The 12,179-nt window shown below is 41.4% G+C and overlaps 2 protein-coding genes across 4 annotated transcripts; one reads left to right on the plus strand and one right to left on the minus strand.

Annotated features, from left to right (window-relative positions):
- The first annotated feature begins 889 nt into the window (after positions 1–889).
- Positions 890–8,751, plus strand: hexd (hexosaminidase d). 3 transcript variants are annotated; one of them, XM_018762023.2, is made up of 13 exons: positions 890–947; positions 2,252–2,352; positions 2,854–2,969; positions 3,202–3,289; positions 3,502–3,666; positions 3,898–4,081; positions 4,523–4,594; positions 4,832–5,030; positions 5,478–5,560; positions 5,657–5,735; positions 6,036–6,143; positions 6,565–6,654; positions 7,566–8,751. In XM_018762023.2, the coding sequence occupies exons 2-13, from the start codon at positions 2,266–2,268 to the stop codon at positions 7,771–7,773; spliced, it is 1,479 nt and encodes a 492-aa protein (XP_018617539.1). In that variant the 5' UTR covers positions 890–947; positions 2,252–2,265; the 3' UTR covers positions 7,774–8,751. The 3 variants fall into 3 exon arrangements, with proteins under 3 accessions (XP_018617539.1, XP_018617544.1, XP_018617545.1); XM_018762028.2 differs by lacking the exon at positions 890–947 and adding an exon at positions 2,531–2,616 and having other exon boundaries at positions 2,312–2,352; XM_018762029.2 differs by lacking the exon at positions 890–947 and adding an exon at positions 2,536–2,616 and having other exon boundaries at positions 2,320–2,352.
- A 93-nt stretch (positions 8,752–8,844) lies between these two features.
- cybc1 (cytochrome b-245 chaperone 1) lies at positions 8,845–12,042 on the minus strand. The gene is made up of 7 exons (XM_018762034.1): positions 11,915–12,042; positions 11,346–11,433; positions 11,151–11,192; positions 10,160–10,233; positions 9,972–10,068; positions 9,614–9,758; positions 8,845–9,323 (listed from the first exon to the last, which is right to left on the minus strand). The coding sequence occupies exons 2-7, from the start codon at positions 11,431–11,433 to the stop codon at positions 9,176–9,178; spliced, it is 594 nt and encodes a 197-aa protein (XP_018617550.1). The 5' UTR covers positions 11,915–12,042; the 3' UTR covers positions 8,845–9,175.
- Positions 12,043–12,179: the final 137 nt, after the last annotated feature.

Below are 12,179 nucleotides of genomic sequence, written 5' to 3' on the forward strand. Positions count from 1 at the left end.
TCAGACGCGCTGCGACTGGACTGGAGCGGCCCGACTGGGGCCTGAGAACCTCGCCCGGCTCGCTTTCTGATTGGCTGTTACCATCGCACCATACAGCTAACAGCAGAGCGTTCAAAAGTCTGTTTGTCTTTGGCGGACAGGAACGCAAAGTGCAGGAGACTTCAGATAGCTGCGTGGTTAATGTTTAACCTTGCAGGATTTTGTTGTGTCTTCAGTGGATAAGGGAAGCAGGAGAATTATTCTTCAAAGATTTTAATAAAGAAAACGAACAAGCAGGGAACACACGCTCTCTCTGTTCTTCTCTCCTCTATCTCTCTAATCGCATCCCTAAAATTAGAGCCAACTACTAGCGGTACGCCAATGTAAAAACACCACAGTTTTGCCCATATGCACTACTCATATTTATTTTATTGTATTATCAAGACTGTCGAGGAAGACGTAAAAATTAGCCGACAGTTGTCGGGAAGGAATCAAAAGTAAGGCTATGGTCACATGGTGGAGTGTTCGTATTACGCTTTCATATATATTCTTCATTAACTGGACTGCATGTGAAAGTGTGTTTTTCCGAGTCCATGATGATTATGTGTAATTAAACCTCCAGCAGTCATTTAATAAACTAGTCAGTTTTCACTGTTTTACTGAATGGATGGATGGAACTCGCATGCATGGATTCTTGATTTCAATGCCTTAGTGAGATATCAAATCAAGACGGGAAAGCTGGTACTGCAATTACAGCCAATTGAAACAATAAATAACGTACGGTTCCTATGCTCTGTTTCAGGAGCAGCTTTGTTTAATACGTGATCGATGTTTATAAGTGTATAGTTTGGTCTAGAGTTCGCAGCAAGACGAAACTAATCGAATGGCACAATCCACGATTTTTTCAGCAGCTAATAGAAGTACAGTAGGAAGATTTTTCCTTTGTGAGACCAGCTTTACATGCCTGGGTAGGACTGCATTCTTTCAGCATAATTACTCAATGTTTCGCAACACACGTTCTCTGATCAATAGCCAATTTGCTAACAGTGGTCATTCAGTTAAAACTGGTAGCAATATGAAGCGAAAATGTCTGGCTGTATTGAAAATAAGCGGTTCGATCTTTATAGTATTTTTATGTTTTGTTTGAGTAGCTAAGTGGTCAACGTTACCTAGTACACAGGAAAACGTAACGAAATTTACAGTTATGGTTTTACATAAATACTATTTATTTATACTATTGCTCTCAAAATAGCACGCCATGTTATGTACATACATTTCTAGTAAAATAACTACTCTTTGTACAGGTTAGCCGTATTTGATCACTACTGAAGTAATACAAATGACAAAAGAACTTTGCTAATAAATCATTTAAATCTGCTGCTAAAACGTGTCTAGATGAAAAGTAAAGGGACGATCTAGAAGTTAAATGTAGCTAAGTGTACACATAAACAGAATAAGGCGCTGCAGCCCTACAGGCAGGGTTAAAGTGGGCGTCGACAGTTGTCGCTTGTTGATGACGTGTATGCATTCCGGAAGCGTATTTTTATCCTCACCATGACAACTGTTGGTACTAATGGCGGGAAGTGAAAACGTGTCCTTCTCTCTTTCTGGTGACCGTACAGGTGTGAAAAAAATACCTTTGAGCTGTACCATTGAAGGATAAGAATTTGAGCTGATCTGAGCAGTTTCTGCCTTCGTTCTGTGAGCGTTATTACCCGAAGGTGAAGTGTAATGATGATGTGATTAAGATCAGAGTGTCCTGAGACCACATACCCTGCTTCCACATCTGCCTCCTATGTATGTCTGTCTAACTGCACCCCGGCTCTTTTGTGTTACCAACAGCCATTGGTATCACATTTCAAACTTTACATGGAGTTAAAGACAAATATATAATTCCATTTTCACTGGAGTAATTCAGGGTATGTGTGCTGATTAAGGACATTACAACAGGAAGATTGAAACTTTGCAAGGCAGTGACTAAGCATTAGGTAACCTATTGCTCTTATGCTCTTTTATTAAACTAAACATTTTGCAGAATATTCTTTATTTATTCCTTTATTTATTTTGCACATGCTCTGATGTTTATCTCACACACACACACACACACACACTCTGATTTCTGTCTGGTTTGATTATATGAGTCCAAGTCAAGACATTTGACTTTGGAGAACCTCAAGCAAAGTGAAGACATTTGCATTGGTTAATGGGGTTAAAAGTTGTAAATGCTGAAACATTTGGATGCTAATAATTCCTCTTTCCTTTGTTTTTCAAGTCATTTGACCTGCCATGAACATCTCACCTTGGACCAGTGGAATAAAGTTGGTTCACTTGGATTTGAAGGGGGCTCCTCCCAAAATAGAATACTTGCAGAAGGTAATCTTAGCTGATTGTGTTGTTGTAGAAATGCTGGTCTGTGCAATACTGTAGAAATGGACCTCAGTGTCCACCTTTTATTGGGTCTACAGTTTATATTGTTTAACAACAATAGCACAAGGTGCTTCAGATGTTGTTGGAGTACTATGTTTTGTTACATACAGGTAATTTTCTTTAGCTCAGTTTTTTGACTGCAGTAATGCTGGCTATGCTGGATTATAATCACCACCCGAAAGAACTCCTACAAAGCCCTAAAATTCAGTAGTAAGTTTTGCATACTTTATGAAGTTACCTCTTTTTTTTTTTTTTTTTTTTTTTTTTTTTTTTTTAAATTGTTATGAAAGTTGACTATTTCATGTTACATTACATTTAGGCTGTATTGTTTGATAATGTAGGACAATAAAAACAAATCATAAGGTTCATGTTATTTAAATCAGATGGGGAAAGTTTTTAATTTTGTTTTTTCTCTTCTTTTTACTCTTTCTTTTGCGTTTGCCACAGCTAATTCCCCTGTTGGCTCGTCTGGGTGCAGATGGATTACTTGTGGAATATGAGGACATGTTCCCCTATGAGGGAGACCTGAAAATCCTTCGAGCTAACAGCCATCCTCCATATAGGTTTGACATCACTGCCTACATTTCAGATCAACTTTAATATTCCAGTAATATCTTTTAATTATGATAATTCCTCTTTATTTTCAACATGTGTACATCCAGCTGTATATTCAGTTGGACTCTTGTTTTTGTATGGTTCATTGTAAAGCCTGTTATGTTTCACCACTGCTTGCATTGTTGTAAGTGTGATGGCCTTTGCCAGAGGGCTGACCCAAGACATTTTTCCCCAATGAAGCCGTCAAGAGGTCCAAATAATACAGGATGCAGCCAGGGCCAGTGGTTTGGAGGTCATCCCACTGGTGCAGACCTTTGGGCACCTAGAGGTTAGACAGCTCTGTGTTATCATTCTTGATAGAGCCACTTACCTTCAACATCAAGTCAAATCCTGCCAGGGTACATTATAAGAGTTTTCAGGGGTAATGGAGCTGACTTTCTGGCATGTGAGTAAGACAGTAGTTCCATCATATTGTAATTCATAATAGTTAAGTATTTCTGTGTCTGTGTGTAAGGTTCTCCACCCCTCTCTCTTGCTTAGTTTGTCCTGAAGCACAAGCAGTTCTCAGAGCTGCAGGAGGTTGGGTACTGCCTCGGGACCCTGAATCCCCACAGGGAGCGCAGCTTGCAGCTGGTGCTTGAGATGGTGCGGCAGGTGCTGGACCTACACCCCCATGCCAAATACCTGCACATCGGGGCAGACGAGGTGAGGCAAGAAGTGGCCTTTTATTGGTCTGATGGCCTTCATAGGAGAAGTAGAATTATAGAACTAAAATTGCTGTTTATGTGAATCTGTGTCTCACCTTTCTTCAGTAATGTTATATTTAACATTGGACAGTGATAAGAAATGATTCTTATTTCTACACATTTTTGGTGAATATGGAACCATGAAATACTGTCACAAACAGGTTGTGACATGGTTCTAATGTCTTATTAGGTCTACCTCCTTGGCCAAGGGGAAGAATCGAGGCAATGGCTAAATATTCCCAGCCATGACATACACCACCTTTTTCTCAGTCATGTGAAAAATGTGGTGAAGCACATCCAAGCAACATGGCCCTACCTCAGACTTATCATGTGGGATGACATGCTGAGGGAGATGAGTCATGACACTCTTAAAGGTAAGAAGGGCAGGTGAGGTCTCTAGACGTACTACAAAGGCAGGTTTCTGTAATGCTTCACACATAGTCTATAAGCCAAAAACGTGAAGCTTCCTTCAGTACATGACAGCCTTCCCAAAATATCTTCTGAAAATGAACATCCACTCAAAGAATCCCATAAGTGAACACAGTTTTACTAGCAAGGATAGATTTCTACTTTTACTTTAACTTGAGCATTTGAGTGATTGTTTCTATATGAAAAAATACAAATTCAGTGTCTGGCACTTGGGATGACTATTTCTGATTTTTGGTGATGAGAAGTGTAAAATCTAATTTTTGTTGTAATTATTAAAGTTTTCCCAAATATTTATACTAATTTCATTTTTGGAAACCCTAGTTCTAGAAGACTGTGTTGCTTTGTTGCTCCATTGAGCTTTTAAATTCTTTTTCTCATCCTGGCAGACAGTGGTCTTGTTGGTCATGTCCAGCTCATGTTGTGGGACTACAGTCCATTTCTTGATGTGGAAAATACAGGTAGTATTTGTCAAGTAGTCAGAAAAACAAGAGTCCACACTTTCTAAATCACATTTCCTCTTATAATTTTAATATAAATAACAGCAATTAGTTAGGTCAGCATTTCATAGATATTTTTGTCCATTTGGATGAATTTTCAATGCCCAGTTACCCTATAACTGAGTTGCAGCATATGAGGTTCTTTGTGTATTAGAATTATTAATGATGGTCATGACACTTGTTTCTGACGTGCTCCAGTGCGTCTTATGGAGATGTACAGTAGGGCTGGCCTGTCGGAAATATGGGCAGCCAGCTCTTTTAAAGGTTCAACCAACGTGAACACCTGCGTGACCTGCACTCAGAGGCATGTTGATAACCACCTGCAGTGGTTGAAGGTGGCCACGGCGCAGCCCATTGGGGCAGAAATCCAGGGAATCGCTATCACTGGCTGGCAACGGTGAGGGTACCACCTTACATATGATCAGCAATGTAGGTCCAAACTGCTATGTGAATTATTGTGACAGAATCAATTGTGGCAGGGTACAAACTATAGGCCTATTTTTCACATCATAAACTGAGACATTCTTCAACTTATATTTTTGAAGCAAGCTCTTCAGTCAGGTTTTTGAAGTATTACAGTATTCAATGGATTAAATTGATAAATTTGATGGAGAATAGTACTCTGCTTCTCTACTGTACCGTCTCGGGTTTTTCAGGTGAAAATAGTCTAATGCTGATATTTAAACCTGAAGCACTTTAACTGAATGAGTATTGGAACGGAAGGACAAATTGCAGACTGTCTGGCCCTTGCAGGGCATGGTTTTACATCCTTACCATAAACTGGCACATTTGAGCAGCAGCATAATGGCACCATACATGTTCACTTGCTTCTCACCTGCCACAGGTATGATCACCTGTCCGTCCTGTGTGAGCTGCTGCCTGTGGGCCTGCTCTCCTTGGCCTCGTGTCTTCAGACACTACGTCATGGTCAGTCACTTTCGCCACCATGTCCCTGCACCAGCCAAAACACTTGTGCTTTAATGAGAAATGATATGTTCACTCAGTGGTGAATATACACTGCAGGAGGCTTCAGTAAGGAGGCACAAGCCAGCGTCACAGAGGTTCTTGGAGTCTCCTCCATGGAAGTGGCACATGTGCAAAGGTAAGCCATAGACAACTGTGACATTTATTATTGTGAAAAAATCAGTTGAAGAAAAACATTGAGTTTAAACTGTCAGAAAGGTGAATTCAATAGTTTAGAAATGTATAACGATATGGGCAGATGGTATTTCTCTTAGGATAAGTATTGCCACATTCTTACTACACTGACAATGCATAAGAAGATTTAAAACATTTATTTCAGATACTTGAGGGAACTGAATGATTTCCAGCATTAAGCCACAACAGGGGCAATGATAATGGATCCCTAAAGTAAGTTTTGGGTTTGGCGTTTCCTCCACAGCCCCTCTGTAGGTGGCCCCTTGATCCCAGGCCAGAGATTAGCTGAGTTGGTGGTGGAGCTTACTGCTATATTACAGTCTGAGGAGCTTCGCTTTGCACACACTAATATGTAAGTACATGGCACTGTCATGAGGACTCTTCAGCACTTGGTCCTGGTGGCCTGATCCCAGCAGGGTTTCTAATTCTCCTTATGCCCATTAAGAGCTCAGAAAGGGAGTTTGGTTCAGCTGCCATGTTGATACCAAAACCTCCTGGATTCAGCCCTCCAGGACCAGAGGTGAATGGTGCTGAACTGTTTAGTGCGTTCTCATTTCCTTGTCCAGTCACAGACTGACAGAGGTCTGACTGTCTGAGGTCTGGCACTTGAGTAATTTGTCCTATATGGTTTATATTTTTAGGTAGCCTGCTATTTTTAGGTACGTGCATCTTTGAACAAGGACAGACTTAAAAGAGAGGCAGGTAGTTCTGGTTTGCCAGCTAGTGACAGGAAAAAGTGAGCAGTGTCTTTCTAACCCATACCTGTTGTGCAGGTACGTGAAAGGCTGGTTTTCCCCATTCCACAGACAGAAGAGGCTGGTAAACCTTGTTATAGTGCAACAAATTCAGCATCAAGCAATGATGTAAGCCACTTTCCTATTGTTTTCTCATTTTTACAGCAGCCAACATCACTGTACTCAACCTTTGTTCTCCGTGCTTGACATATCAGTTCATATAAGGCAAGGGTGGGAACTGGGTCTGCACAATTTCATAGTCACAACAGTTTATTAAATAGCATCGCTTTTCCTTTTCCAGATGTAATCACCTATTACCGCAGTTCACCAGTCTTCTGTATGTTATTAATGGTATACAGACACCCCTCGACTTACACAAATAGACAGTTCTTCAACCCCTTACATAAGTCAAAATTTACGCATGTCAGATCCCCCCACCACTACCATTCAATACCCTAGCCTAGGCATTTGTTGCAAACACAGGTATAAAAAAAATTATACAATATAATTCTCTACTAAATGTCAGACACATTAAATGTCTGTCATATATTATTTTCATGCCAGCTGTTCTTTTCACGTGTTCCTTTAGTTTAGTCGATACAGCTAAACCCATGCGATAGACGATAATCTTTGTCTACCTTCATACTTCCTCATTTTCAACATCATCTCCAAACTGATTGCTGTACGCTTGCAAGATAGTTCTTGTTTTCCTTCAAGTGCATGTTTAGCACCACACATTGTGAATAAAGAAATGGGTAAAAAATATGCAAAAAAAAAAGCACTACACTAACGAAAGGAGATCCGTTCACGACTCGATACTCGGGAACTGGGAAGATGTAGCTTCCTGCTTTGTCTGGCTACGCCGACTTGCACTTAACGTATTTCAGATGTCTTGCGTAAGCGCTATTCTTAAATAATGTGTAGGCCGGGAATTTTTTACGTAAGTCAAAGTTACGTAAGTAGAAGGGTGTCCGTATGTGTTTGTAGCTACGTTTTTATTATGATTTCTTGTTTCCTTTGCCTCTGAACTCTCTCATCAGTTTGCTGTCCAGTGTGGAGGTGAAGGTGCAGGCTCTGTGGCAAGAGATGACCCAGCTGTTCCCCGAAGCTACTGCCCACGAATGGGTGCAGCAGCACGTCAGCGGAGTGCTGGAGCCCCTCCGAAGCCTAGTGCAGGATGCAAATGCCATCATTCAGGAGATGCTCCCGAGCAATACCCACCTGCCCCCTGTTGAACAGGAAAGCTGAGAGGGGTTGCAGACTAGTAAACTGCAGGTCAAGGAGATGTGAAGAGTGAGCTCAGATTGGCCAGAGTTACTGCTTCATTTTGTGCCCTTTACTTCACTCGTTACTATATTTTATCAGATATGTATGTATTGTGTATATATGTGTATGGGCAATTCATGGCTAAGGAAGCTAAGGAACTAGACATGCAAATGACAACTTGCAAGTTCCTATCCTAAAACAGAGTGTACCGTTGTACTGATTATAGGCTTAACCTGAAGTGCCTCACTAAAAGAGCGAGGTATAAATATAAGTTGTAATAGTGCAAGCTATGTAAATCAGTGTGTGAAGGCAGCTGCTGTTAGGCATTGTATACAAGTAATGTAGGTTCACTTTTTAACAAGTGTCAAGTGAAAACCAACATTGCTGTCATCCATCATTTAACCTTATATTTATCAGCTGCTAACCATGTTAAATGAGTACAGCTGTTCATTTAATTGTTACAGCCATAGTATTGCACTCAATGTTCAAATCCCATTCTGTTGCAATACACTTAAGGTTACTTACCCTGATCTGCTGGAGTAAAAATTACTGTTATATAAAAGGATAAAACATTGAGTAGCTTAGTGTACAACTCCAACATTAGTGGTTTGAAGCAAGGTGTATAAAGAACAGCTGCTTTGCAGTCCAAGCCTACCTTATTTGTACAACCAATAAGGTTTGTTTCATATTTTATTTCGCATGGCCGAGGGAATTGAGTATTAAAAAAAAAAAAAAATTGTTTAAAAAAAATTCAACTCGAGCAAGAATGTTCTAGTTCATATTCAGTAGAGGTAAGCGTCCCCCTATGGAAGAACCTGCATTTTACAGCACCAGGGCCATCCTGGACTCATGGTTGAAGCCTTGATATAGAGGTACTGAAGTCTTATTCATACAGCTCACCAAAGGCCAACAGGCTATCTCAGCTTTGTGAGACAAAACTGTCATGCATAGAAGATTATTTCTCATTACCAACATTAACAAAATAGGCGTAGGCCAGGGCCTGAGAAAAGTAGTATGACTTGACATACGATACCATTATGATTACACTGCATGTCACATTTGATGTATATTATGGACATGTACACATCAATAACTTAACAGTATTTTCTGTTCAGAAAGGCAACCAAACTGCTTTCTTTCATCTATAACAGAGTTCTACCACACATACACTGTGCAGAATGCTGTAGTGATGCCTGGTGGAATGCAATTGGACAGATTTAGTTAAAATAAAAGCAATACTAAAATGGAAGATTGACAGGAATAGATGTAAAGTGGAATGTCAGAAAACTGGTCTTTTTCTTGGGGACGAGGGTACACCCTCTCACACCCTACCGCACATCATTTCTTGGCGGCGGCTAAGAAAGTTCAAAGGGTTATACAAGGGTCAATGGCCCTCCTGATCCTCCGAATCACTGCTGTAATCGTCTGCTTCATCTTCTGCCAATCTGTCATCTTCCTCGCACTGCCTTTGCTGCTGGAGCTTTTCGAGGCCCAGAAAGCGTTTCAACAAGGCAGCCAGGGCATCCACGTCACTGTAGAAGAGACAAATTAAGTCCTGAACTAGAAACTGGCACTTCTTCCTTTCATTCCTCTTAACCCCATACTCAAAACTTCCTTGATTGTTAGCTAGCTGCTTCAATAATCAAATGGATAGAAGTTTGTGAATCTGAACTCATTACAATAAGTAGTAATTAAAGTTTGTTAGCACTTAAGTCAAACAAAAACACAGTAATCAATACACTTTGTCCAGAGCCAGAGGCTCCTAAATATACTTGGGTACCTCCAGAAACAAGCTTCTCGGGTGGGGGGGAAAACTGTTTACCTGCGTCCACCAAGAGTGGCACTCTGAGTAAGTGGATGCGAGAAGCCTGTAGCCATGCGAAGCACCAGTAAATAACCTTTCCCCAGGTAGCGCACCTTTTCCTCCTGAACACTTATGTCACGGAGGTGCCACAAGGGCAACACCACTGAAGGCAAAACAGAAATATCACTTGTCACTTCCTTCTGTTGCACCTAAATAATGCATCCTCTTAGTTCCTTGGCAGTCATCTTAGCACTTCCTTTGTATTGTATTGCCCCACATTTCTCTGGCAAATAAAGACAAACATCTGATATACGGTTCAAAGCATTAGCCTTGTTGTCTACGTACACGTACACGTACACACGACAGTGGCACCCACCTTTCTCCTGACCTTTCCTCCAGAGGGTTAGTATTCTGGCATATAGACTAAATGTCTTCAGCACTATCTCCCCCCTGGATTTGTCAAACACGGCTTCCTGCAAACATTAGTAAATTAAGAATAATGGGCAGCTTGCTTGCATTTAACAGAAGTGGTGAATTAATGTATGGGTGTGTAGCCTCTCCTACCTCCCACTCATCCATGTTTTGCAGAGCCACAAAGAAACAGCCTGTCACGTAAAACAACTTCCATAACAAGCTATCTGCAAGAAAAATGGACATGGAAAAGGCAAATAAATAAAACACTAGGTGCAAACTGCCAGTAGGCAAAACACAAGCTTTTACAAAAAGCAGGTAATATACTACTTTGGCTTTTCTACTGCAATCTGACAGCTCTTCATTTGAATCCCATCCTGCTATAGTACTCTCTATCAAAGTACTTAACATGAATTAACACTGTAAGAATACCCTGCTGTACATTTATTCAGCTGGCACTTTTTTCCCCAAAAAGACCTTAGACTAACTTCAGGGTATGTCCTTAAGGATACTACAGTAGGAGGTGGGATTTGAACATGGGTCATTCAAGATGACGACTGCAGCTCTGCTGCCTCTAATGGCTTCTTCTTATGCCTTCCACCCCTCCTGGGGCATAGGCCACCAACAAGGGTACTCCAGGTGTCCCTATAAGCTGAGATGTCATCGACCACTGTCATTCACTTTAGACAAAGGACTAAGTTTGGAGAAGAAGAGAAAAGAAAAACACACACACACACACACACACACTTATTTAGCAGACACTTTTCTCCAAAGCAACTTCCAATGAACTTTAATTTAGTGTTCATCCCACACACATTATTCACCACGGTGACTTACACTGCTAGATACACTACTTACAATGGGTCACTCATCCATACACCAGTGGAACACACTCTCTCTCTCTGTGTGTGTGTCACTCACACACAATGGGTGAACCTAAACAGCATGTCTTTGGAGTGTGGGGAGAAACCAGAGCACCCAGATGCAATGCATGCAACATGCAAACTCCACACAGACTGAGCAGGGATCAAACCCACATCCTCGTGCACCACCAGGTGCTGAGACAACAGCGCTACTTGCTGTGCCACCCATTATTAGTATATACATACTAATAACTCTCCTGAACAAACCAAAAAAAGTTCACCTGAACTGTAGTAGGCTGCTGCCAGGCCAATAGAGGCTATACCTGGATTTGCAAAGAAAAGGAGAGAATCAGTACATGATCTTGGGCAAATAAATACGAACTATATTAGGGACACTGGCAGGCTGACACGGGAGGCACGAGGAGAGGAGAGCCGGAAAAGCGCAGCTGAAATGTGACGATCAGCGGAAAACGCACCGACGAGCAGAGACCACGAGCGGATCCCAGGGGACCTCTTGAGATGCAGGAGGGCGGCCGTGTGCTCCTCCACCCTCATGTAGCCCATCTGCCGGAAGCAGAGGAAACACACAGATCGAGATCGGGCTCGCTATCCACCTATTATTTACACTGAATGTAGCAGAGAGGGGTCAAGTTTTTACCACCACAATCATTCCAGGGAATCGAAAGAAAGAGCGAGCAAATAGAGAGCGCAGCAAGCAGCTACACAGCCAGTACTAACATCCTGTACAAACAAAGAAGAGCTTTCCCTCCCATTTAATTTTTTTCTCCTCCACTCTACTTCCTCGCAAAACGGGACATGGCAGCTACTTCCAATTCACGAGAGTTACAAATACAAGAAGTTGCCATTTTTGAAACGACCAGCATAGTAGTTATAGTAGCTATTCAGTACAGTAGCCTAGGACTCACGCTACTTGACTTCTAAGACCAAAAAAGAGCAATTAAATATTAAATCCAGCAAACGACCACAGCCTCATTCGGCGATACTAAAGAAAGACAGTAGGGAGAAATAACATGCTATAATTTACCCTGTCTTCCCAAGATCTCAGACAGTAGAATACTCAGGAGATGGGGGTAAACTTCACAATGAGCTGCAACGCCCCGCTATTGAAATGGGGAACCATGGAAAAGCACATGAGAGAAGCGTTACTTCCTTTCTCACAAACGTCAATCCTTATTGGCTAATAATAATCGTTGAACGTTCTTATTGGCTGATGACAATTATTAACGATTCTGCTTGCCGCATATGCGTCAATTCTTATTGGCTGATGGCAGTTATTAACTATGCTGCCT

The sequence above is a fragment of the Scleropages formosus genome, chromosome 20 (genome assembly GCF_900964775.1).
Source record: "Scleropages formosus chromosome 20, fSclFor1.1, whole genome shotgun sequence".
Taxonomy (NCBI): Eukaryota; Metazoa; Chordata; class Actinopteri; order Osteoglossiformes; family Osteoglossidae; genus Scleropages; species Scleropages formosus.

What these genes read in the sequence shown, in the direction of transcription:
- hexd (XM_018762023.2), top strand. Translation starts at nt 2,266, where the DNA reads ATGAACATCTCACCTTGGACCAGTGGAATAAAGTTGGTTCACTTGGAT. An exon ending in TCTTCAGACACTACGTCATG is followed by an intron (nt 5,561 to 5,656) that starts GTCAGTCACTTT and finishes TATACACTGCAG; the next exon opens with GAGGCTTCAGTAAGGAGGCA. An exon ending in CGCTTTGCACACACTAATAT is followed by an intron (nt 6,144 to 6,564) that starts GTAAGTACATGG and finishes CCTGTTGTGCAG; the next exon opens with GTACGTGAAAGGCTGGTTTT.
- cybc1 (XM_018762034.1), bottom strand. Translation starts at nt 11,433, where the DNA reads ATGGGCTACATGAGGGTGGAGGAGCACACGGCCGCCCTCCTGCATCTC. An exon ending in AGCAGCCTACTACAGTTCAG is followed by an intron (nt 10,234 to 11,150) that starts GTGAACTTTTTT and finishes TTTTTCTTGCAG; the next exon opens with ATAGCTTGTTATGGAAGTTG. An exon ending in GAGGAAAGGTCAGGAGAAAG is followed by an intron (nt 9,759 to 9,971) that starts GTGGGTGCCACT and finishes TTTTGCCTTCAG; the next exon opens with TGGTGTTGCCCTTGTGGCAC.